General features: G+C 42.9%; 1 protein-coding gene across 1 annotated transcript in view; it reads right to left on the bottom strand.

Moving 5' to 3' along the window:
- Positions 1 to 1,317: 1,317 nt before the first annotated feature.
- LOC145416088 (uncharacterized) overlaps positions 1,318 to 26,444 on the bottom strand; it is a 46,572-nt gene continuing 21,445 nt past the window's right edge. Inside the window, exons 2-7 of the mRNA XM_080285180.1 lie at positions 25,278 to 25,433; positions 16,229 to 16,321; positions 9,558 to 9,721; positions 5,624 to 5,834; positions 2,107 to 2,403; positions 1,318 to 1,433 (exon numbers count right to left, since the gene is read on the bottom strand). Of these exons, the coding sequence (XP_080141306.1) occupies positions 1,318 to 1,433; positions 2,107 to 2,403; positions 5,624 to 5,834; positions 9,558 to 9,721; positions 16,229 to 16,321; positions 25,278 to 25,433 (1,037 nt within the window). The remainder of the gene's footprint in view (positions 1,434 to 2,106; positions 2,404 to 5,623; positions 5,835 to 9,557; positions 9,722 to 16,228; positions 16,322 to 25,277; positions 25,434 to 26,444) is intronic.

Raw genomic sequence — 26,444 nt, 5'->3', positions numbered from 1 at the left:
TACACATGCCCTGTACCCCTTCCATCAGATTCAGATCATTATTTATCTGCCCGTTGCCCTTCCAGTTTCTCTTGCACCCCGCTTCTATTTTTTCCCCCTACAGCTTTTCTACTCTCCTTCCAGCAAGTGCCATCTCCTGTCGCCCTCTGCCACTGGTCACCCATCACATCTACTTAGGAAAAAAATAAAAATTGCTATACACAGTATTTTATTCATGTAAAGTGCTCAGTGTGTCCACCATTGTTACAGAGATCTTGCTTCAGACGAGATAGCCAGTCGGTGGCTAGGCCCTGTAAAAAGGAAGAAAAATATATATGAATTAATAATACAGTATTTCTGCATTCTTAAACAAACACACACACACACACACACACACATATATATATATATATATATATATATATATATATATATATATATATATATTAGAACAAGGAATTGTGTATATTCAGATACTGGCTGCAGTGAATGAAATTATTATTATTATTATTATTATTATCAGTCTAGCGTAGCATGATAGTACCATTTTACGCATTTCGCCCTTTACCGCGAGATTCATCCTGTGTGTGTGTGTGTGTGTGTGTGTGTGTGTGTGTGTGTGTGTGTGTGTGTGTGTGTGTGTGTGTGTGTGTGTGTGTGTGTGTGTGTGTGTGTGTGTGTTTTTTTCTTTAATTACTTCTAGGCTATTTGATGGATTTTAATTAATCTTTCCAGGTGAGTTCGTCTCGTTACTGGGAAGTTTTCCATTATAAACGATATTACAACCATGACTTTTATGTGTCAGCTCCCTCACCAAATAAACAGTTCCCAGAAACAGTGAAAGGAGGCCATACATGGCTTTGATATCTTAGTACCTGGTGTACAACGGACTCTCATCCGTAATGTGATATTTAGGGAACCTGAACCTCCCAATGAATCTTTGGGGAAGCAAGCCCTACTTCCAAAAATAAAAATGTTCAGAAACAAGGAAATGAGAGCACATGGATTTCAAAGAAATCGGCATAAATATCACAGAACTGGGTATGCAGTCTCCATGCCTTCTCTGAATGCAAAGGAAGAAACTGTGCATCTTCTTTGGTATTAAAGTAATGCAGACAGTGTTCCATTTCTTTAATTCTTCTCAATACGCATTCCTGTCAATCTGTCTATTTGCCCAGGCAGTAAAGAATTCCTCACCTGTGTTAAACAACCTTAACCTTCCCATGCCATGCCTTTCCCTGCTTCTCCCTGCCTAAAAGGCGGAGGGTGCCAAGGCACGGTATGACAGAGACAGGGCCGAGTGCAGCTCCACGCTTGCGTAACTGAAGGAGGCTCCGTTTAGGACCTAGTGAGCAGCAGTAGGGTGGCGGAGACTATTAAGGAACAGGCCAGGCTGGTGGACAGGCTTAGTGGGCAGGATTTGTTGTGGTGCTGCATGGCGGCCAGTTCCTCACCTGAAAATTTCGGCAAGCAGTGTGGGCAGGGTAGGAAATACACTTTGAAGGCATCCAGAATATAGTAAAAAATTATTGCTGGCATAGCCCTTCCCTTACAGTGAAGCCTTCCTATTTTATTTTTGCTATTCAGTCAATTACGAAAATCTTTAGAAAAATGGGGCAACTTCCCGGGGTGAAGTGGTTAGAAATAATCTATATTAAGCTCTTTCTTGAGAAATGGTATCCCAAAGTTTAATAGTTCAACTGGTGGTAGGGAAAAAACAGACAAAATGACCTTGAATGTATTGTTGGGATTATTAAATGCAATGAATACTCGTATATTTGCAAATGACAGGTTTGAAAGTAGGTTTGGAGTCATTACACATTTATTCAAGAATATTATTAAAGACTGGAGTCCCTATGAGTTGTACTTGGCAATGGATTATGCTTGCGGACGTCTCTCTCTCTCTCTCTCTCTCTCTCTCTCTCTCTCTCTCTGAGTAAACGTTTGGGGTTGTCAAGAAATGTATGCAGGGAATGATTGAAATCAAAGTCTTCTCACGTGTAGTGCATCTTACAGCCGTCATGAATAGACAGTCTACATTTTCCCTTAGTTGCTAGAGGTTCTTCTTGAGGTGCATTAAGTGGTCTATTGGTAGCAAAAATAACGAGTTCCCTTATAGAATCTCACCTTTTAACACGTGCACTGTAACATTCAGCGGCTGTGTACAGGTGGAAGTGCACGTGTAGGTGCCAGAGTCTGTGGGTGTGGCATGGGATCGAGCCAGGGACAGTCGAGACACAGGCGTGGTCATATTGTTATCGGTGACCTGGAACTCGTGAGCCGTAGGGGTGGCAAAGGGTTGGCCTTCTCTGCTCCAGGCAAGGAAGGCTGGAGGTGGACATCCCTGGACTTGGCATACCACTTCCAGGCGACTCCCAGACTGCACGTACACCTCTCTGCTCGGCTGCACTGTCGCTACAGCTTCTATTAATGGGAAGAATTGCTGTAAGAGTGGACATTGTCCTAAAATAATAACTCAATTTTCCTAAACCCATTTCTCGTCTACTATAATAGAAAAGTATATCATTAGTGTGACCCCAGGCTCATCTGAAACGTAAACCCGGTGGACTGCAGGCTTAAGTTGCCTTCTCTTGCAACCTACCGTACTCCTTTTGGGGGACAAGGAAGTAGCTAAAGGACGTATGCATAGCCAGGTAATGGAGTCGCCTGGTTATATCCATTCCATCAACATGAAGGCGTCCCTCTCGAGCACCAACAAACTATGTAACAGCCAGTTATGGTTTCATTGTGGCCACAAAGCTGGAGTAACACTAATGTGCGCATTTGGTGCCCGGGGCCAAAGCAATACTAATTACAATACAGCGCCTGTGCTTCAGCTGATAATGATGCCATACTCGATTTGTTAGCAAACACACATTTCCCCATGTTTGGTGGAACGAAGTGATCAGGGACTTTATTATTATTACTACTATTATTTCTGGTGCTGCCTCCAGACACTCTTCTTCAGCTCTACTGCCATGTTTCAGTGGGTAATAATGCCATACTCGATTTTGCATTAATTGATTGATTGAATGACTGAATCATTACTTCATTACACTAAAAACATCATGGCAGTGTAACAAGGAGGTCATTGCTGCCATACAACAGGAGTAAAAATAAAACAAAGATAACTTGATTTACACACAGACACACACAGACACACACAGACACACACAGACACACACACACACACACACACACACACACACACACACACACACACACACACACACATTTATATATATATATATATATATATATATATATATATATATATATATATATATATATATTGTACATATATGTAACAGCCGTGGCTCAGTGGGTTAGAGCACTCCGCTCTGACCGAAGGGTCGGAGGATCGAATCCATCCAAGGGTCATTGGTAGACATCAGGAAGGGCATCCGGTCATAAAATGCTACACGCTCCAAACCAAAGTCCTCTACCTAGGGGCAATGCCTTAGCCCTTATCCAAAAAAGGGGTACCTGGCGTAAAACTCACTTTTTATCTATATTTATATATATATATATATATATATATATATATATATATATATATATATATATCCATCATCCAATCCTACGTTGCCCCATGAGAAGCGTAGAAGCCCGGGACTAGGCAGTTGGTCCTGACATTTAAGATGAGAGTGACCAGCCTCACTCATCCCTGAGTGGCATTACATGAGCAATAAACCCCAATCACCACTTGGATATAAACCTTCACCGGTTCAATCCGACTGGAGCACAATAATTACCCACTAAACCACCAGGCGCCAAAATTTGGTTATATGGTTACCACCCAGCGTAGTAAATGGTTTCCTGGTGTACAGGAAACCATTTGGCTTGTCACTCAGTGTAGAGTCACCCACAGTCAGAAGGGAGAGGAAAGAATGAAGGAATGAAAGACAGAAGAGGGAGTGTAAAGTTACCCGTAGGCAGAAGGAAGAGAAAAGAATGAAAGAAAAAAAGACAGAAGAAAATGGAAGGAAAGTAGGATGGAGGAGAGGACAGGGCAGACACCCGAGAGCAGCACTACATTGAGTGAGTGGATGGTGGGCGCCCCCACCTACCTACCTATATATATATATATATATATATATATATATATATATATATATATATATATATATATATATATATATATATATATATATACACGACAGATCAAAATAGTCAGCACACTTTAAAGTTCATATAATACGTCAGGGATATTCCGTTGAACTATGCATAGAAAAACAAAAGTTAAAATTATGAATAAAAATATAAGTTGACTGAGGAAACCTGCTTCCTCAACAAACGTCATACGTGTCCACGCCTCCTGTCCAAGGACTGAGGAGAAAAAGAAAGACCCATCACCCGTTCTAAACCTGGAGAGTTGTAAACCGAGGGCGTCCCCTAGGGCGTAGACTATTACACTCAAATGACCAATGGCACACAGTCAGTGGCACCAGACAGTCTTCACAATAAGGTGGGGATATTCCCTCCAGGAGACGGCACTGCGTCAGGCGTGTATGATCAATCCGCAGGCGGGTCATGGCAACTTCCCAGTGACGGGGCATGGCTGTATAGACCCGTAAACTAATATAAGCCGTCACCTCCCGTAGCTTGCTTGGAACAAGAAATGTATCCCATGCATGTTGCCAGGAGCTCAGGACAACAGCTTTAATCACAGGGAAGTAATCCCTGTAGGGAAGAGGTCTGATCGAGGCATCAAGGGTAGCTGTTGCCCTTGCTGCCTCACCACCACTCAGTTCCTTGTAATCCAGGATAGGCTGACACCCAGCAAAACGAAATACTCTGGGCATGACGGCACACGAGGTGGAGCTTTTCTCAAATTTCCTACACCAAGGGGTGGGGAGATTAAAATGCTCAAGAACAGACAAGGGTGCCCTAGAGCCGCTAGAAATAGTAAAACTGATTACATTATAGGTAAGGATGAGTTGAAGACTCGATTCTGGAGGAGACAAACATTTATATTTCCGTGAATATACTGATCAGAGGCCTAATAGATCTGTAAAGCTTGTCAGCTTCACTGGTATGGCGTTAAACTAAATGAAAACGAAAAAAGCTTCCTTCGGCTGAGTCATTAATGTTGTCGAATTATGGTATTGCCCAAACTATCTCCCTGTAATATTTTTCATATATCTTCGTTTTTACCATCAGACTATTCCCATAAGCTTAAACCAGACGTTGATAGTGAAGGGAATAGAAACAAAATCCGTAGACCTTTCTCATTAACAACAGACACACATTAACCACTACCGGTACCTGTGTTGGGATGTAGTGAGCAGGAACTTAAGGCATTCGTTTCAATGACACCTCCTCCCACCATTTTTTTTTATTCTGGCTATCTCCGGGCGACTGTACTCAGCTCAGAAGCCACTTTTCAACGGGCGATGTTGCGCTATTCGTTCAAAATATTATAGCTTATCCATGTTAACTAGATGGAGATTTTTTGTCATTTTACAGCTTACTTTCCGTACCTCATTGGCAGGACAAGACAATACTGTGGCTTTATATCCTTTCCATAGTATTTTTTCGTGGCCAGCATCATATTCTATTCTTAACCTATTGCTACAACTCGGGATTCGAAGTGGAGAGATGGCCATTTCATGCCGAGTTAAAGTGAACAAGGATTAGTCACCTTGCACAGTGAGGTTGACGGTGTGTGTGATGGGCGGGGTGGTGGAGACCTGACACAGATAGGAGCCCGCGTCGGTCTTCCTCACGTAGTGTATCTTCAGAATCCACTGCTGCCCTCCCGCTGGGTTGACCGACACGAACCTGGCGTCTGAGGTGTACGTGACGGACTTGGTGGTCAGGAGGCGAATGTCCCGTCCCCGCACCCACGACACCTGTATGAAGGGAAGGTTAATGATGGTGAACTACTTAGCGTTACTGGCTGACTGAAATCTGGCGTCTGAAGCGTTGGTGGCAGACTTTGTGGTTTGTACGCAAATGTCCTGCCCCCGCACCCACGACACCTGTATGACAGAAAGTAAATGGTGGTAAATTTTTTAGCGTTCTTGGCTGACTCCAGCCTTGTGTCTGGAATGTACAGTAGGTGACGGACTTGGTGGTCAGGAGGCGAATGTCCCGCCCCTGCACCCATGACACTTGCATGGAAGAAAAGTTAATGGTGGTGAAGTGTTTAGCGTTACTGGCTGACTCTTACATTGTGTCTGAGGTGTAGGTGAAAACTTTTAGGCTTGACAGTCAGTTCCATTTGGTCCAGCAGTCTTCGACATGTAACACACTTTCACATGTTACCGTTTCGGCGTTAATACCCACGGTCCATACTGAGTACATGCTAGAGATGTCTCACTCTGGACTGGTATACTGATATCAGCGGGAATAATTTTACGACATCGACGGGTCAGTAAATTCTATTTCAGAATTCATTTAATTAAATTGCTCCCTGTCCCAGATTGGGATTGAACGTGGGTCATTTCAGACAATAGAGGACTTCTTAAACCACTGGACCACCACCTCCAGAGGTCAATTATTATCGTACCCCCGACACCTGTATGAAAGGTTACTGATCGTCAGAGGAAGCACTTTTCACACATGGTTGGCATGAACTTAGTATTTAATATTTGTATTTTGGGTATGACGGTCAGGAATTAGTTATGCTTACCGTGACACCCACAACACCTGTATGTTAAGGAGAGTTATTGGTGGTGCAGTGCTTAGCCTTACAAGACTTTGGTTATTAATTTAATAGTCTCCAGTCTAATACCACGCCTGCCCATTGACGACACCTGTACAGGAGCGTGTGTTGATTGTACTCTCTCTCTCTCTCTCTCTCTCTCTCTCGAGAGAGAGAGAGAGAGAGAGAGAGAGAGAGAGAGAGAGAGAGAGAGAGAGAGAAAGAGAGAGAGAGAGAGAGAGAGAGAGAGAGAGAGAGAGAGAAAGAGAGAGAGAGAGTGACGGGGGAACCATGAGAGAGAGAGAGAGAGAGAGAGAGAGAGAGAGAGAGAGAGAGAGAGAGAGAAAGTGACGGAGGGGGGGGAGCCATCGTCCTGGAGCTGAGGCTTAAATGGCAAGTGAAAGGATGAGTGAATCACTATGTTGGATAAGCAGATGTGTGTGTGTGTGTGTGTGTGTGTGTGTGTGTGTGTGTGTGTGTGTGTTGCTGAATCTTCCCCACTTCTAATACTATAAGGGTTTCATAGGGTTAGGTTGATGTCTATGATGAAGCAACTGTAGTTTTTAATTCATGAGATTTGTTTCATCTTAATCATAACTGTTATATATAAATGAGTTACTGCTACATGTTTTAACTGAAAGAGAAAGCGTTACAGTGCACTGTTCACCTACAGAGCCCTGGGATGTCATTTTGGATTAATTCTTATCCCCTCGTGACTATTTTCATCCATTTTTAGAGAAACTGTTAGAACTGGAGGCGTTAGACGAAGTAATAATATACCCCGCCAGTTCAGCAGGACTTTCCTAAGTTATATAAAATCATCTGGTGCAGAAAGAATGAGATAAACAAACGACATTAGTCGGATTTAAAAAGTTAATGACAAACAGTTGAAAGAATCTCTTCAGTCCGAGGGTGTCATTTCTACTGATTTTTCGCTAGTCATTGACTTTTCCTTTTAATCTTCAGTTTTTAGATCCAGATGAGTAAGATATCATCATCATCATCATCATCCATTGCAAGTCACTGTAGAACAGAGGCCTCCCCATCTCTCTCCACGAATCCCTTGACTGAGTCAGTCTTTGTCATGTTTAGCCTGCAAGCTTCTCTATCTCATCTCTCCACCTCCTGTTTGACATTTTTCAATTACGCTTGCAATCTCGGAGTCCAGTCAGTCAGCCTCTTACTCCATCGGTTATCTCTTATTCTTGCTACATGACCTGCCCACCCCCATTTCTATTCTCTTATAACATCTATAATGTCTTTGGCTTTAGTCTGCTGTCTCACTGAAGTTGATCTCTTCCTGTGTCTAAAAGGTATTCCCAACACTGATGTTTCCATTGCTTTTTGAGAACGGATTAGTTTGTTTACCATCGATTTCGTCAGTTTCCAGGTCTTACAACCGTACGTCATAGCTGGGATTATATTCGTTATATACTTTTTGTTTCATACGTCCTGGCAATCTACTTTCCATGGTGTCTCTGTGTTTACCAGAAACTTTCCATTCAATTGTAATGCATTTTTTGTGTTTTCATGATCTTTCGTTAGTTTTAGTATCTGCCCCAGGCAATTGTACTACTCAACTTCTTAAACAGTGTTTGCATTTATTATGATGGCACTCTTAAGTGTATCTGAATTAAACATTGAAGGATTTATAAATGATGTATGTAACCATTCCAGATCAAATATGTTTTCTAAGATGCTGCATAGAATCATGTAAGATTTCAGGCATACTATGATTAATACATATCGGAATGAAGGACTTAAGTGAGTTAGGGAACTCTAATGCAGAAAGACTAAGAAATAATCATTATTAACCCATCCACTGCAATGATGACTCTACAAACTCTTCTCGACCATGCTAAATGATTTTATTTTCAGTTTACAAAAGGACCCGTAGAGGTGAAGTGGTGGGAGTGTGATATAATTATGATAATGGACTGGCCTACTGCACACCCACTTACTGTACTTATTAACTGCATTTGCCAACTATTATTTCGAAGCCAGGAAACAACCCCTTTCAAAAGTATACAGTATTTAAAATATGTGTCCTGACAATGTAATGTATGTCTGAAGAATTTTCAAAACTGGTGCATTGGACAGAACCGTACTACCGGTATTTAACTATTTTACATCTTACTGCTTTCATATTTTGACTGCATAATCTTGAGACATCAAAATTGGTTTTATAAGACGTCACGGTGTTGGAGAGGGACACCTTCACGCTGCACCACCGACATAACTCGGCGGCTGCACTGCCTAGTTTTACAAACGTCCCTCAACTCACTCCCAATCAAGTGGCCTGCAGGATGAGGGCAGCTTCAACCTGCGGTCCACCGGGTTCACGTTTCATATGAACATGGTGCTGTTGCCTCAGTATGTCACCCGGTTCAATGAGTAGGTACTATTTTAACACGACTCTTTAGTAATTCTGCTTTCTAATCCAGTAACAGTACCACAGGATAATAATATTCAGCTTAGGGAGAAGCTTCTTGTACTCAGAGGTTCTCTTACAGTTCCACGAGTACCTACCGCCTACCAAATAAATTTAGCATATTTCTCGTGGTTTAACTCTACATGCGATACTCTTAACGTCAAAGATGAAATTTACTGTTCTAAATTTCTCTGAGTTTATAACCATAGTTCCCAAAACACACACACACACACACACACACACACACACACACACACACACACACACACACACACACACACACACACACACACACACACACACACACACGTACACACTCACACATACTCTTTCTATGTTTATCTGTCTATCTTTGTCTATGTGATATCTGTCTACCAGTCTCTCTATCCCTCTGTCTATCTATCTCTAAGTCTCTTAATGCCAACCTTTGTGTTTCAGTAATTCTGATCCATTCCCCAACAGTTTTAACTATTGGCCAATTAACGTGTGTCAACTCACGGTGTAGTTATGCAGGTTCCTAATACCACACGGCAGCATGGCGGTGGTACCAGACACAACCGTGACCGTGGTCTCTGTGGTGTTGGTGAAGGACGGACCGCTCAGGGTGGAGTACTGGATGGGGGGTGCTTCCTTCAGTATGTCCTTCCATACTGACCTGTCTTCTGTGACAGAGGAGAAAGGTGGGGGGGGGAAGAAAGAAATTAGTGCGCGAAGTAAAAGACCTTTTTTCTGTAAATTCTGGGAAGGTTGGAAAAAAACATTACACTCACGAAAACTCAGATGCAAAATATTTATGTTAATCATGCCTAACTCATGTTTGTAAGAAAAACGAGGTGATATATCTCCCTATCCCCAGAAAGGAGGATGGTGGACTTCAGAAGGATGGCACCTGAAACCCACAGCCCACTTGGTTCACACTTCAGATGGGCCTGAGTTTGCAACTACTACAACTTTCGCGCAGTTCGTAAAAACCGTTCCATTAGAATTTCATCAAGCGGTATCATCTGCGTTTTCTGACAGACAAGAGACTGAGTGTGATATTGTGTTGTTAGAGGAAGCATGGGAAGAAAAGGAGAAACCTGACGTGAAGGAAGTTGATGTTCTTTTTACAGGGGAGGGGGGAGTAGAGAGAAAGGGTGAAAGACAAACTGTGTTCCTTTTCTTTGTAATTTTATCTTTGGAGAATCTAGGGAGAAGAGTGTAACACAAAGGCGAGAGATCAGGGGCAGATTTGTGCATTTTCATGATTGTCGTGGGTGTTGGCTGTTTAGGAGACTGAGCGTACTTATACCGTAATTACATATGCGTGGCCAAGGCCATCGTAAAACCAAACACGTACCATCACTGTTAAAAACAGCTTCTTTTTTTCTTAAAGTTTTCGTTTTATCGTTTTTACCGGCACATTATTCGAAATTGATACAAGTAAAGAACCCTGTGATGCAATAAAAAGAATGGGATGGCATCAGGTACCCATGACGAGTTTCCAGCGATGATTAAGTGCAGTGACGAATGGAGTGAAGTGTTTGCCGAAAACATATAAAAAAATTTGACGAACGGATTTGTTAAAACCTGGGGAAGGAGGAAACCAAAGGGCAGACGCCCGCAAGATTGTGTCCTCCAAGAAAATATAATAATAGAGCTAAACTGAAGAGCCACTCATTTCAGGATGACTGGACACACTGCATTTAAAAGACTGGAGGTCATAGGCGGAAGGAAATACGGACAGAGGGAGACACTTCCAGATTTGACATGCTGCATACATGAAGGACTAAGAGTATCAGTCAACTCTTACATTCGAGAGTTGGACAGAAAAGAGGTGAGAGTTTGCTACTAGACAGGTGCTGTGCGCGTATAGACAGTCAGAAGAGCAGTGATCAGTAAAACAGCGATAGAGAAGAGATAAAGGTGCAAGGCGAGGCGAAAAGAGGGTGAAAGGAGTCTGTAAAAGGAGGAATGTTAATGAGAAGAAGAGCTTTAGACTCCATCTTGTTCAGGAGAGGTGAATGTTGATACCCACCCACCCCCAACACACAAGATGCTATAGTTGCACTCTATGCAGGGGCGAGTAAAAGCTCTGTATAAAGTCAGCAGCCGTCCAAGGTTAAAGAAGACACAGAGTTAGCTTCGCATATCTAATCTCTTGGAAACAGATTTAGCAAGCAAGGTCATATGATGTTTCCAAGATAAATACAAAGAAAATGAAATCCCAAGTATGCTCAGAAATGTTGCACAATTGAGTTTGATTTTGTTAAATATTAAACGATATTCTTATGGAAAATTATGGCTAGCTGAAAGCTGCAGAAACTGAGTTTTTGATGCATTAAAACAACAAGGTTACTTATACCTCAATCAGAGACATGAGCCAAGTCACCAATTACGTGTCTCATAGCCTCTTCTGATTTTGTTGAAGTAACTGCTGGAATGGACGCTGTGAGTAGCAAAAGGACAAGTAAAAAGTGGAGTGTTCAATATATGAGTGAGTAGGTTAGATGTGCAGCATAGAAGTCACTGATGAATAAAAAGGGGTTGGTGAAAGGACAGAACCCAGCAGAATGCTACTTTTCATAGTGCTAGAAGATCGATGACTGTCTACAGCAGCAGCTATGGAAGACCAGAAAGAAAGCTAGAGATCAAGGCACAGATAGAAGTTTTCGCCGAAGTCCCAAAATGAGGATTATCAAGAGTCTGAAAGGAAGGTAAGATCGCCTGGAGCATCCCTGGCAGAACCCATAATGACAATTGGAAAGGTTTTGATAAAAGTATTTTAATATCTTTTTGTTAATGTATTTAAAAATCTTCAGAAATTAAAGTAATTAAAGTAAGGCGACGGTCAGAGGACTAGGAATGATCACCCTTCTTTGGATGAGGCTTAATGAGAGCAAATTTAGGCAAGAAACAAAGGTACATGTCGACTAACAAAGGTAAAAGATTTTACCTAGGAAGGGTGTCAGCACAGAGGCAAAGTTATTAAGAACAACAGGAGGGACCCCATCTGGCCAATATGCTTTGTTAGTTTGGAAGCCTGTGAGGGCAGAAGGTACATCAGCTAAAGAAAATTTAATGTCAGTCATGAGAAAGTCAGAGGGGAAAAGAGGTGGAGAAACACCACCAGAGTCATCCAAGGTGGAAGTGGAGGAGAAAGTATGAGCAAAGAGTTCTGCCTTTCTAGCAGAACTAGCAGTGACAGAACCATCAGAGTGGAAAAGAGGAAGTCAAACAATTCAAACCACTTACTGTAGAAGGAATGAAATTATTCTTATCAGTGTGAAGAAAAGACTTGGCATGGTTCCAAGCAGAAACATGAAAGAGATGTGAGTCAGTGGTGGGTTGGCACTGGTACCTATTGCAGGCATTCTTCTTGTTGCTGACAGCATTAGAATAAGCATGATTTAACTAAGGTTTCTTTGCATTAGTCCAACGATGAGAGAAAGGAATGTATGCTTCTTTATGCAAGAGAATGATCTCCATACTGTGCAAGGCACACTCAGATGACTTTCGGCCATGCAAGCAGTAATCATTCAAGGGAAATTCAAGGAAATACTGCCCAATCAGCAACTCCACAGTGCCACAGCCGCTACTTCTTGGGAGAGTTCACAGGCCTTCCTGGAACAACAGGACAAATTAGGGTTATTAGGTTGTGATCAGAGAAGCCCAACAGAAAGATAAGATTGACTAAGTAGAAATAGTTATAAGGAATAGGTCAAGTATGTTGGCACTTTCTCAAAGGCGGTCAGGGATATGTGTAGCGTGCTGTACAAGATGCTCTAGGACATTAAGGATCAGAAAGATATAGTCTTCGACACTGCTGGGTCAGTGAATAGAAAGGAGACCCAAAGGTGGTGGTGAACATTGACATCATCTAGAAAGTTTTCGGAGAAGGGAGAAATTGACAGAATATGTACTATCTTAGAAGATAGTCAATTTTTTTTTTTTTTAATCAGTAGAATTAATGGATCAGTACACAGGACAAACATATTTAGTAAGAGAATGGCAGGATAGCTGAAGTCAAATGTAGAGAACTCAGAGGATTCAAGTTCAGGGACACGAGGTAGTAGTAGTAGTAGTAGTTGTTCCCTAGGCAGTCTGGCCGAACAGCCCTGAGTCCCTTAGGAAGGCCATGGCCGAGACCGGGCTTTCCCACAGAGCTCTCAAAGAGTGTATGTTGTGTTGTTGGCGTAGGTGATTGTGTGCAATGCAGTCTTCCATAATGTGCTTAATAGTATGGGGTGCTGTGTTGCATCCTGGACAGGCATCAGCGACGGAGTCATCCAGCCTCTTCTGGTAGCTTAAGAGGGCTGGATGGTGCCCACATCTCAGCCTGGCCAGGTGGACCCTGTCCTCACAAGGAAGATAGGATTCAGAAGGGTGGATGTCAGGAGGCCGTGCATGCAGCTGTGTGTTGTCTTTAAGTGACTGAATGGAGTGGCGAGTGATTTGAGTGTGGATATGCTTCTGGAAGCTGGTCTGAGGTGGGCGAGGGGGGAGAGATGACAGTATTTGTGTATGGTATCGTGTGCTGGGTGTTATTTTGATGTTTCTTGGTGTGGGCGGATGTGCTGCCATGTACTGTAGTGGATGTTGTGGGTTTGTGGAGGCTGCAGCAAGAAACTGGGTGCCTCTCATGTCTAGGTGATCCTTAACCTTGAGGACTTTGGTTTCTTGATGTACAGTAGGTGGTCTGTGGGTGTAGTAGCTGTGCAGCCTGTGATTATTTTTAGGGTCTTGTTCTGTATGGTCTGTAGAGTGTTGTAGTGTGTTTTGGTCAGGTTAGAAGCCCAGGCAGGGCTTGCATAATTCATCACTGAAGGTATGTATTGTTTGTATACTGTGTGGTGGTTTCTTTGTTGAGGGACACGATAGTAAGATACGTTGCTGCATACATACACACAACAACGGTCCTTGGCTTAAAGTGATTACAGAGAAAGTAGCTTCTGACTGCCACCCCTGAGTGAGGAAGAGGTGTGGTTAAACGGAAGAAAGATGGTCTGCAACAGCAAAATTAGGGGTAAAGCCATAAATGGTGCAGAAATTAATAAAAAGTGAGCCACAGAATGGTTTCATTGAACTCACTTGCTCATCACTGGAAGAGGGGCTGATGGTGGGGGCATTGATGGTCCCCCTCCTCCCCCACGTGGACTCCGCAGATGGGTGTTGAGATGTCATTTTTGCAAATTTTGGAACAAGAAGTGTTATAATGCAAATGTAGTTTCTTGCTGAAAGCTAGATGAAAATGTAGGAGAATATCCTGGCTTACTCCCAAGTTACTGACTCTCTGAAAATGTTCTGTAAAGGGGGATGGCCAGAAGCTAGTCTTGAGGGTTTTTAAACAGGAGCTCTAGCTCTCCTTGTCACCAGCTTTCCGTCCTCCACGGGAGTACTGCCCTGTTCGATTGGTGCCACGGTGTGAAAAGAGTGGAAAATGGCTGTGATAGTGCCTTTGTGAAAAAATATACAGGGTATGTGACTGTTGGAGTGCATCAGGGATCAGTGTTGAGCCCCTTATTGTTTGTCATGGTGCTTGAAGCTCCTTCACGTGACTTCAGAAATGCACTTCCATGGAAGTTGTTGTATGTTGATGCTGGGACTGACTGCAGAGAATGAGAGGGAGGCGGAGGAAAGATTTGGAAGTAGAGAGAGAGATGGGGCACAAGGGTTTGAGAATAAATTCAGATAAAACAACCGTGATTATACGTAAGGGGGATGGTGGTACCGTCAAAGCAGAGAGAAAGTGGCCATGTGCAGTTTGCCACTTGGGTGTGGGAAGTAACTTCATCTTGTGCAGTATTTGTGATAAGTGGGTGAATAAGAGATGGAGTGGTACTAGAGGTAGACTGCGAGATAATGAAGCTTTTGTGTGTGTGGCGTGTCAGGGAGAGCATGTAGATATTGTCAGGCATGAATGGATTGATTTTGTTGCTGAGTCTCTTGAGTATGTGTAAGAGTTTTGTTGTTTGTGGGACATGTTATGTGCTGGAGGTGGGGTAAGGAGTGGTGAGAGGAAGTTTAGGGAGCTGTTGCCTCGCTTGACATTCAGAGAGCTCTCCCAGCCATGCTACGGAATCTTTGTATGTGACTTGTGTTAGCAGTGTAATACTATATGGTAGTGAGACCTGAGCAGAAAAGGAGGCGGATATTCAAAGGCTCAAACGTGCAGAGATGACAGTGGTTGGGTGGATGTGTAGTGCATCACTGACTGTAAACCTTGGCTGGGTAGATTTAAGTATGAAGAGTTAAGAGGAAGGATGGGATTCGAGTGTACTGGTGTTGTAATGAAGGGAGGTAGATTAAGATGGTTTGGGCATGTGGGGAGGATAAAGCAGTGAGTCTTTTCACCGAGGGCCACTGGAAAGGCAATGTAGTTGTTCTCTGTGGTCCTTGGTGAAAAGACTGACCCCCGAGAGCTACATAGGGCCATTTCATGGCGCACTGAGAGCCACTGGAAAAGCAAGGTTAGGTCTGGTTAGGTTAGGATGCTGTCGGTAACCCTCGGTGAAAAGGCTGAACTGAATGGAGGGTGACATTTGAATATGGAAAGTGAAAATGTGAACATCAGGGGTAGGGTAGCGAGAGGCAGATCAAAAAAGGCCTGGGAAGAGGTCATAGAGTTTGACCTCAGGGATAAGGGACTCAATAGGAAGATTGCCAGAAATCATTCAGCATGGGCAGTTGCTATTAGATGACAAAGATCGATGCATGGAAGAATATTGGAACGTTTGTAAACGAAATAAATGATACGAAATGATCAGAGTGCTGTTTACTGACGAAATATCATAGAGAACGTGAAGAGTATATGAGAACGACTAGTCAGAGATGGACAGGGTCGTTTTAGCTGTGGTACTGACTATGTTCTGATGGTAATTATGAAAATACATGCAAAGAAGGTGACTGAGAGGAAGAACCATGGATTCTGGGCCCCTGAATCGTGAGCAAATGGGCGGATGACTTATTTCCCAGAATATGGTCTTGATTAGTTTTCCCACTATTATATTCTCTCCCCTTCCTTACTTTCTTGATCCTATCTTATCCCACTGAACGTGGGAAAAAAGGCTAAGTGACGATGATGTTTCTCATTTGCATACTGTCTGTGGTGTGGTACGGTAACTTTTTGTTAGTTGTTTTTGCAGTTGTGTTGCCTTATGCATTTATTTATTACTTCATTATTTACGTACCGTCCATGGTTGTGGCAGGAGCTGTGAGGACGAACAATAGCACAGCATAAGTGACCAGCAGTGTTGAGTGGCAGGACTGGAAGGCCATATCTGCTGAAGAAGAGAGAATAAATTAACACAGGATATCACATAATAGAATAAAGAGTAAACAAGAAGCGGTGCCAAAGCACAGCAAACCCATTCCCGAAAGTCATTTTAGTGCTGACATATAAACACAATAGGATATCTAGTCAAAGATGTCACATGTCATATTTGGAGTAAATTGGGTGAAAATTGACGATCTTATGCTCATATGAAATTTTAGGCCCGACCCACCTGACATTGACCCCTCTACCGCTAAGTGGGGGTGACCCCCTGATGTAATAAGGCATGTTATAGGTTTCAGCTTTTAAAGATGCACCTGTAGATTTTGGTTTCATGCCGATATAACGAATCTGAAAGGAGTTATGGCGAAAAAACAGTTTTTACCCGTTCCCATTTTTTTTACATTTTTTGGCCTACAGCCTGGGCCTTGGCACAGTTTGGCCCAAAATTTAACCAGGTGATCAGGTCATAGCCCGTCCCATCATCCATGTAATATTAGTCAAAATCGCATCAGTAGTTTTCCAGTATAGTTGTAAACAGACAGACAGACAGACAAACAGACAAACAGAGTTAAAACAATACCCGTCCCCGAGCCCCTCTGGGCCGGGGACGGGTAACAAGAAAGAGTGGAAAGGGAAAAACTTGCAACACATTTTAAAAAAGTACTTAGAACACTTTTATGCGATGTTTTAAGGCCTTTTATGCGATGGTTTAAGGCCTTGCAGAGATAATGGAGAGTGATAGATTGACTATGAAAGTGTATGTGAATGAGGTGGAAGGGGTAGGGGGAGGGTGAGACCAAGGATGAGACAGAAGGATGGAACAGAGATGTATTACACTGGTTTACAAAAAATTTGAGGCATGCATGAAATTAGGTGTTCTAACCTAATTCTGGGGTGCTAATTTCAGATTCGAAATCCATTTTCACTCATCACCTCTAATTTTTTAGATATACATGTATACATGTACAGTACGTACATGTATACATAAAGGCCTAGACCCAAAATATTCGCCAAAAATCCATTTACCGTCTCATTTTCTTGGAACTTGGTTCACAACCCACGCCACAACAAGGTCAAACATGTGCATTGTGCGACTGGGAAGGCCAGTAGCTTACTGGGGGTCTAGGAGCACTTTCGTGCCTAGGAAACACAGTGTCCAAGAAAATCCTCTGGTGGACATGAACAAGGTGCTTCTTCCCCCTCTTCATGTCAAGCTTGGCCTTATGAAGAACTTCGTGAAGGCCATGGACAAGGATGGCGCTGCCTTCCAACACCTGTGCACTCTGTTGCCAGCTCTCAGTTGTGTTAAGCTCAAGGAGGGCATCTTCGTCGGACCTCAGATCCGGGAGGTGCTGAAGGATGAGGTATTCAAAGAGAAGCTCACCCTGAAGGAACTGAGAGCATGGGAAGCATTTAAGTCAGTCTGCCATGGCTTCCTTGGTAACACACGGGCACTAGATTATCAAGAGCGTGTCGAGAAGTAGTTACAGGCTTATCAGGATATGGGGTGCTGAATGTCTCTCAAGATTCATTTTCTCCACTCCCACCTCAACTTTTTCCTCCAGAACCTCGGAGCAGTAAGTGACAAAGATGGGGAAATGTTCCATCAAGATATTACTAAGATGAAGAGCAACTACCAAGGCAAGTGGAATCCCAGCATGATGGGGGACTTCTGCTGGATGCTCCTGCGTGACATCCCGGAGGCAAAGTACACCAGATCGTCCAAAAAAAATCACTTCTGACTGTCTGTAGTACTATGGTGTGTATATATGCTTATATCTTAGTACTAGTAATATTTAGTTCTGTCAGTGTTCTGTGTCTGTTTTGTTTCGTTCTGTAATATGCCATTTTAGTATAGGAAATAAACTCATTATATTTTAAATATATGCCTTATAATAAAAAAACGGGATATGTGAAAGCAAAAAAACTAGAGGTGATAGAGCAAAACCGTTTAGAAATTTGAATCAAGCATAACAAAATTAGTCAAAAACACCTATTCACATCCTTGCCTCGGATTTTTTTTTTTTTTTTTTTTTTGTAAACCAGTGTTATTAAAGAAGGCAAAAAATTTAGATAAAGTAGCCTATTGGTGGAGGAAAGGGTGACATGAGGTGATTTGCTTGTGGCCACCCTTTATGGATTAAGGTGTCTGCAGCAGACAGATGGTAAATCTACCTTTTTTTTTTTTTTTTTTTTTTTTCGAGTTGTGTAGCACTTTATAACTAAATGACCCTCGTGTGCGATCGAAAGCAGGACCACTCGGTACTATACCTTTTGTGGCATATGAGGCCTCATTTTGCTTTTATGCCAGATACATTTCGCACATTACGCATATTATCTTCCTATACGTTACTGAGGCATGGTATGTCGTTACAAAAATATATGCAAATAGTATATAAGAGAATATCGTAGCATAATATGCATGATGATTACTTTGGATAAAAGGCCATGATGATTCCAGTGCCAAAAGAATGCAACTTCTAGTCAGTTTTGCGGACACCAACCAACTACATATCAATGGCCAAAATGAGTAAATGGAAATTAACTGACACTAGCATCATTAAGAACAAAATAGAGGAGAACCCAGACTTTAGAAGACGATGTTTAAAAACGCAAGAACAGATAATAATACTCACATGGAAGGCTTAGTAGAAGGAAACAGAAATACCACAAACAGTAGAATTAGAATAGGAAATAAAAATGGTCCAAGGAAGAATACCTAGAAAAATAATTTAAATAAAATTTTTTCAAAAATAGATGGAGTACTAAGAATGTAACACCCGCCCCAGCCAACTAATAGAATGGCATAATATTTGACTTTGCCCAGTGAGCTTCACTTTCAACAGATTTTTATCAAAGCTCAATTATTTCATTCTGGCCTAACCCTTAACCCTTCGTTCTGCCCTACCCTTAAGATTAAATAAAATTGTATGAGCTGACTTTGCCCAGTAACTCTGACTTTTGACCATCCCCAGCAATCATGAAATTTGAATGATTGTTTTGAAGGTTGTGTCTCTTTATCCTGGTGTTAAGCTGAACCAATCCACAAAGCTTAGCCTAGACTGGATAAAAACTGCTTGAGTGGTGTTTGCCATGTGACCTTCACCTCTGACCTATTGTTCTAAAAACAATAGCTCAAACTTTTGGGCGATCCTCAACTCATCGGGTGAGTTTCATCCAGTTAAGATCAAAACTATTATAGTAGTAGTAGTTGCTGTTGTTCCCTAAGCAGTCTGGCCGAACAGCCCTGAGTCCTAGGAAGGCCATGGCCGAGACCGAGCTTTCCCACAGAGCTCACAAAGGGTATATGTTGTGTTGTTGGCATAGGTGATTGTGTGTAATGCAGTCTTCCATAATGTGCTTAATGGTATGAGGTGTTGTGTTGCATCCTGGACAGATATCAGCAACGGAGTCATCCAGCCTCTTCTGGTAGCTTAAGAGGGCTGGATGGTGCCCACATCTCAGCCTGGCCAGGTGGACTCTGTCCTCAAGAGGGAGATAGGATTCAGAAGGATGGTAGTATGAGGTGTTGTGTTGCATCCTGGACAGGCATCAGCAACGGAGTCATCCAGCCTCTTCTGGTAGCTTAAGAGGGCTGGATGGTGCCCACATCTCAGCCTGGCCAGGTGGACCCTGTCCTCAAGAGGGAGATAGGGTTCAGAACGATGGATGTCAGGAGGCCGCGCATGCAGCTGTGTGTTGTCTTTAATTGACTGAAGGGAGCAGCGAGCGATCTGAGTGTGGATATGCTTCTGGACGCTGGTCTGAGATGGGCAAGGGGGGAGAGACGACAGTATTTGTGAATGATATCATGTGCTGGGTGTTGTTTTGATGTTCCTTGGTGTGGGTGGATGTATTGCCATGTAATGTAGTGGATGTTGTGGGTTTGTGGAGGCTGCAGCGAGAATCTGGGTTCCTCTCATGTCTAGGTGATCCTTCGCTTTGAGGACTTAGTTTCTTGATGTGGGTGGTCTGTGGGTGTAGTAGCGGTGCAGCCTGTGATTATTTTTAGGGACTTGTTCTGTATGGTCTGTAGAGTGTTGTAGTGTATTTTGGTGAGGTGAGGAGCCCAGGCAGGGCTTGCATAATTCATCACTGGACGTATGTATTGTGTGTATACTGTGGTGGTGGTTTCTTTGTTGTGACCAAATGTTGTATGGGCAAGTGACCTCAAGGCATTGAGTCTTGGTGTTATTATTTTTAATGTTTGCGATGTGTTGTTTAAATGACACTGATGTATTGTATTTTACAACAAGGATTGTGTGTGTGTGTGTGTGTGTGTGTGTGTGTGTGTGTGTGTGTGTGTGTGTGTGTGTGTGTGTGTGTGTGTGTGTGTGTGTGTGTGTGTGGTACGGGAGTGTTGTTTATGGTGAGGTGTGGGATGTGACTGAGTTCTGCTGTCCAGTTTGTGAGAAGGGTCACCGTAGATTTGGCTGGGGCTATTTTGAGCCTGTTTGTGGTGAACCATTCTTATAGTGTGTTGAGGTAAGGTTGGATGTGTGCAACTGTGTTTGCATTTTGGTGCGTTCATGTGTTATATCATCTGCATAAGAAGCTATGTGTATCTGTGGTGTGTGGGGTGTGGGTATGTCGTGCATGTATAGGTTAAAGAGTGTAGGGGACAAAACAGATTCTTGGGGAACGTCGTTTGTGAAGTATCTGATGTTAGAAGACTGACCAGCAAATGTTACGTGTGCGCCTGCTAAGTAGTTTGCCAACCATCGTTTTGTGTTATAGTGCATGTTTGTGTTGAGTATTTTGTTTGTGAGGTTGTGGCGGAGGATGGCATCAAAAGCTTTGCTAATGTCTGGTGTGACTAGGAGTGTTCTGTGTGGTGGCCTAGCTGAATTCATGCCATCGAAAACTGTGTAAGGTCTGTAAAAAGGGTGTTTGTGGAGTGTTGTGGCCTAAAACCTTGTTGTGATTGGGCTAGGGGAATGTGGGGTGTGACTAGTTGCAGTACAAGTCGTTCAGTGACTTTAGAGGGGGTGCAGAGGAGTGTGATAGGGCGGTGTGAGGAGGGTAACGTGAGGTCTTTGTTGGATTTAGGGATAGTGATGATAACGCCATGCTTCCAGATGTTGGGCATTATGTTGTGTGAGTAGCTGTAGTTTGATATGTTGGTGAGTGCTTGTATGCCTTGTAGTCCAAGGTGTTTAAGGTGAAAGTTGCTTATGTTGTCTGGTCCACAGACAGATGAGTGCTTAAGGTTATTAATGATGTGCTTCGTCTAGTTGTAAGTGAAAGGTGCGTAGTCTGGGTCTGTGGGGAACTGTTTCTTACGTCGGATGATACGTCGGTCTTCGGGATGGGGGTTTAGATGGCTGACATGTGAAAAGTGATTGATGAGTGTTTTTTTTTTTCTTTATTTAAATGCGAGGAAGAAGGAACCAAAGGCCATGAGCCCGCAGTTACAGTTCCCTCCAAGAGAAAAACAAAATACAATAGAGAGCCAAATTCAAGATCCGATCATTTTGAGATGCCTGGACACACTGCATTTGAAAGACTGGAGATCATAGGCAGCAGGAAATACAGACAGAGGGAGACAGTTCCAGAGCCGACCTGTTGCATAAATGAAAGACTAGGAGTAACGGTTAACTCTTGCATTAGAGAGTTGGACAGAAAAGGGATGAGAGTTTGCTGCCAGACGGGTGCTATGCGCCCGTCGTAGAGGGGGAGGAATGCAAGCAGACAGTTCAGAGGAGCAGTGACCATTAAAGCAGCAATAGAAAAGAGATAAAGATGCAACAGTGCGGCGAAGAGACAGAGGTTGAAGGGAGTCAGTAAGAGGAGGAGAGTTAATGAGACGAAAAGCCTTTGACTCCACACTATTGAGAAGAGCTGTATGTGGGGAGCCTCCCCACACATGAGAGTTGTACTCCACACAGGGGCGGATAAAACCCCTGTATAGAGTCAACAATTGTGCAGGGATAAAGAAAGAGCGGAGTCGGCTTAGCACACCCAATCTCTTGGAAGCAGATTTTACAAGAGATGTAATATGATCTTTCCAAGATAAGTCTCGAGTAAATGAAACCCCAAGCATGTTCAAGGATGATGGAGGATTAAGTTGAATATTATTAAACATTAGTGGGTATACCTGTGGAAGATTTTGTCGGGTTGATAGGTGTAAGAACTGAGTCTTAGATGCATTAAAAACAACCATATTATTTTTACCCCAGTCAGAGATACGAGCCAAGTCAGACATTAGGTGTGCCATAGCCTAATCCCTTGTTTGTTGAAGTAACTGTTGAGATGGGCGTTGCGGGAACCGAATGGAAAGGTGAAGGGTGGAGTTATCAGCGTATGAGTGGATAGGGTTAGATGTACAGCTTAGAAGGTCATTGATGAATAAAAGGAAGAGAGTTGGTGATAGGACAGAGCCCTGAGGAACACCACTGTTGATAGATCTAGGAGAAGAATGATGGCCGTCTACAACAGCGGCTATAGAACGACCAGAAAGGAAGCTAGCGATGAAGGCACAGATAGAAGGATAGAAACCGTAGGAGGGCAGTTTGGAAATTAAAGATTTATGCCAGACTCGATCGAAAGCCTTTGAGATGTCAAGTGCAATGGCAAAGCTTTCGCCAAAGTCCCGAAAGGAGGATGACCAGGAGTCTGAAAGGTAGGTGAGAAGATCGCCAGTGGAGCGTCCCTGACGGAACCCAGACTGACGATCGGAAAGAAGGTTGTGATAGGAAAGATGCCTTAAAATTTTTCTATTGAGAATTGACTCGAAAACTTTTGAAATACAGGACGTTAAAGCAATTGGACGATAGTTGGAGGGTTGGGAGTGGTCACCCTTCTTTGGGACTGGCTGAATGAGAGCAAACTTCCAGCAAGAAGGAAAGGTACAAGTTGACAGACAAAGGCGAGTTTGCCTAGGCAGGGTGTAAGCACAGAAGCACAGTTCTTGAGAACAACAGGAGGGACCCCATCAGGCCCATATGCCTTGTTAGTACTGAGGCCAGTAATGGCAGAAAATACATCAACTGAAGAAATTTTAATGTCAGCCATGAGGAAGTCAGAGGGGGGAAGAGATGGAGGAACAGCACCGGAATCATCTAAGGTGGAATTGGAGGAGAAAGTCTGTGTGAAGAGATCTGCTTTATCAGTAGAAGAAATAGCTACAGAACCATCAGAGTAGAAAAGAGGAGGGAAGGATGATGAGGTAAAGTTGTTAGAAAGTTGAGAGCATTTAGTATGGATGAAATTATATTTAGTAGAGCGAAGAACAGACTTAGCACGATTCCGGGCAGAAACGTAAAGATGATGTGATTCAGGGGTGGGTTGGCTCCGGTACCTTTTGTAGACCCTCTCCTTGTTGCGGACAGCATTAGAACAAGTGTGATTAAACCAAGGCTTTCTTGCGTTAGTCAAAGGATATGAGAAAGGAATGTATGCTTCCATGCGCGAGAGAATAACCTCCGTAATGCGCAAGGCACACTCAGATGGCTCCCGGCCATGGAAGCAATAATCATTCCAGGGAAAATCAAAGAAGTACTGCCTGAGGGCCTCCCAGTCCGCGGCTCCAAAATGCCACAAACTACGTTTCCCTGGAGGGTCCACAGGCCGTACCGGAGTGATAGGAAAGGTTAAGGTAATAAGGTTGTGATCGGATGAGCCCAACAGAGAGAAAAGATTAACAGAGTAAGCAGAAGGATTAGTTGTGAGGAAGAGGTCAAGTATGTTGGGGCTCTCTCCAAGGCGGTCAGGGATACGGGTAGGGTGCTGTACAAGCTGCTCTAGGTCATTAAGGATAGAAAAGATGTAGGCTTGTTCACCAGGTGGATCCGTGAAAGGAGAGGAGAGCCAAAGGTGGTGGTGAACATTGAAATCTCCTAGAATGGAGATTTCAGAGAAAGGAGAAATGGATAGAATGTGTTCCATCGTAGAAGTAAGATAGTCGAAGAATTTTTGTTTGTTTGAGGGTATGGTGTCTGTTGTTGTGATGGCAGTGTGTGATTGTGTGGTGTTGCAATTGGAACGTGTGATGCTGTTTAGTGTTTTGTAGAGTTTGCTGATGTTTGCTTTGTGGTCAAGTGTTTGAAGGTAATTTTTCCAATTTAGTGTTTGCTGTTCTGATAATTTATTGTTTATCTGAGTGTTGAGTTCTTGTACTTGTTGTACGGTGTCTTGTGTATGGGGTGTTGGGGAGTGTCACAGTGTGTCCCGTTGTCTGATGAGGCCTTAAATTTATGGTGTGAAGTTGGGGTTGTATCTCTTTCTGTTGCCTCTAGGGATGTGTCTTTTGTCTGCGTTTTGTATAATTGTATTGAAAGCGTGCACAGCAGTGTTGATGTTTGTGATGGGTGTACTGTTTAGTGTTTTGAAATGTGTTCTGTTTCAGTTACAAAGGCCTCCCAGTTGGCTCTCTTATAACTAGTGTATGTGTGTTTGTGGCCAGCTGGGATGATTCTGGTTTTGGTAGTGATGATGACTGGGAGGTGATGAGAACCTAGGGTTTTGACCACTCTCCAGGATGTAGTGGGGGAGCAGATAGTTATTTTATATACACGCATTTACACGAGTTGAATTTTGACCTTGCCCTGTGACCTTGACCTTTGACCGATAGTTGTCAAACTTTTATTTTATTATTGCCTGACCCTCAATACTTGCACCAGGTTTAGTTCAAATCATATCAAAAGTGTTTTAGTCGAAATTGCCCTATAACCTCAGACTTTTGCCTTTTCTGGTGACCTTGAGAATTGATTGTGCTCAAACTCGGACCGCTTTATTCTGACCCTATCCCAACCCATCCACAAAGTTTAGTCTTAACCCTTTGGTGTTTATGGGTGAGGTTCAGATTTCATGCACTCATTACCATTTGACACAGGCTGCATCTGCACATATTTCAACTGCTCGTTACCTTACCATTCGACGCCAGTTGCGTCGAATGAAATGGCCCCTGTTGTTTTGTTATGGAATGATTTTGCATCTGTTTCTAGGAGAGAACAAACCACTACCTGTGTCCCTGTGTATTCCTCCGCCACGCTCAACCCACCCCACACCCAGCGCCACCCCACTGCGGACCCCAGTCAGTGGGCTACGAGCCTTGCTCAAGCGTAAGATAATTTCCTTTCGCACTTCGTAAAATCGGCCCTCATTGACCATCAGTAATTCTTTATGCACCAAAATATATCCAGATATATTCCCTATAACTTTTTCTCAGTAACATTAACCATAAAAATTATATTTCTAAGAAAAAAATGAAGTAAAAAATATATTAAGACAATTTACATTCGGCTGATCTTTTTTTTACAACACCATAAGCGAGTACATTAATTCAGGATTAATGTGGGAAAAAAAAAAAAAAGATTATTGAAACATAAATAAGCGTGTGAGGATAAACTGTTCATGAACTGAGTGCGCGGAAATAGCCCAGTGACGGGGGGGGGGGGGTGTCTCAGTGTGTGTCCTTGGGCGCCCAGGACTGTCCCAGGTACTCGCGCTCTGTTGGACGCAGCCTGTATCGATTACGAGAGGGTTGGTTGAGTAAAAGCTGTTTATTGCTTTAGCAACAATTGATATATTTGGGCATTCTACTCGGGCTAACACGAGACGATTTTAAAACTGAGGTATATTCTAACTGACAGTTTTAAAATCTTTGATGATTGTGTGTGTGAGTGTGTGTGTGTGTGTGTGTGTGTGAGTGTGTGTGTGTTTGCCTTCAAGATGATTATATTCAGTTGTGAGAAACACTCATAATGGAGTGCAGTAGCACTTCATAAGTAGCAATGGCACAAGTTCAAAATGGCATCCTGTACTATAGGGCATTTGCATGAAAGAAGTTGAAAAGCCCAGTTCTAAGCTTATGAACTAAAACCCTTCGCTATTCAAGTGCAAAATTACTCACAAAGTCCTGCTAACCTTTGTAGGAGTCACAAAATTGAACCACAGATAGGCTATACTGATTTGTTCTTTCTTTCTTTCTTCCTCATCAGCCATAACTCAAAAACTAAAAGGCGTCCTTAAGCATGCTGTATAAAAAACGCTGCTTGTCAGGTGTAGAAGTTTCTTTTTATGTTTAGAAAAGCACTCAGATTACGGTTCGCGAGTTACGGCCTCAAAACAGGATCACGGTCACCCGTTAGTATGCCATTTTTCACAACATAGGTTAGCTATAGCTCGCT

This window comes from Coenobita brevimanus, chromosome 104 (assembly GCF_032717465.1).
Source record: "Coenobita brevimanus isolate Jiangsu-jjx chromosome 104, ASM3271746v2, whole genome shotgun sequence".
Lineage (NCBI taxonomy): Eukaryota > Metazoa > Arthropoda > Malacostraca > Decapoda > Coenobitidae > Coenobita > Coenobita brevimanus.
Note: the sequence above shows the minus strand (reverse complement) of the source record. Positions and strands in the feature narration are given on the sequence as shown.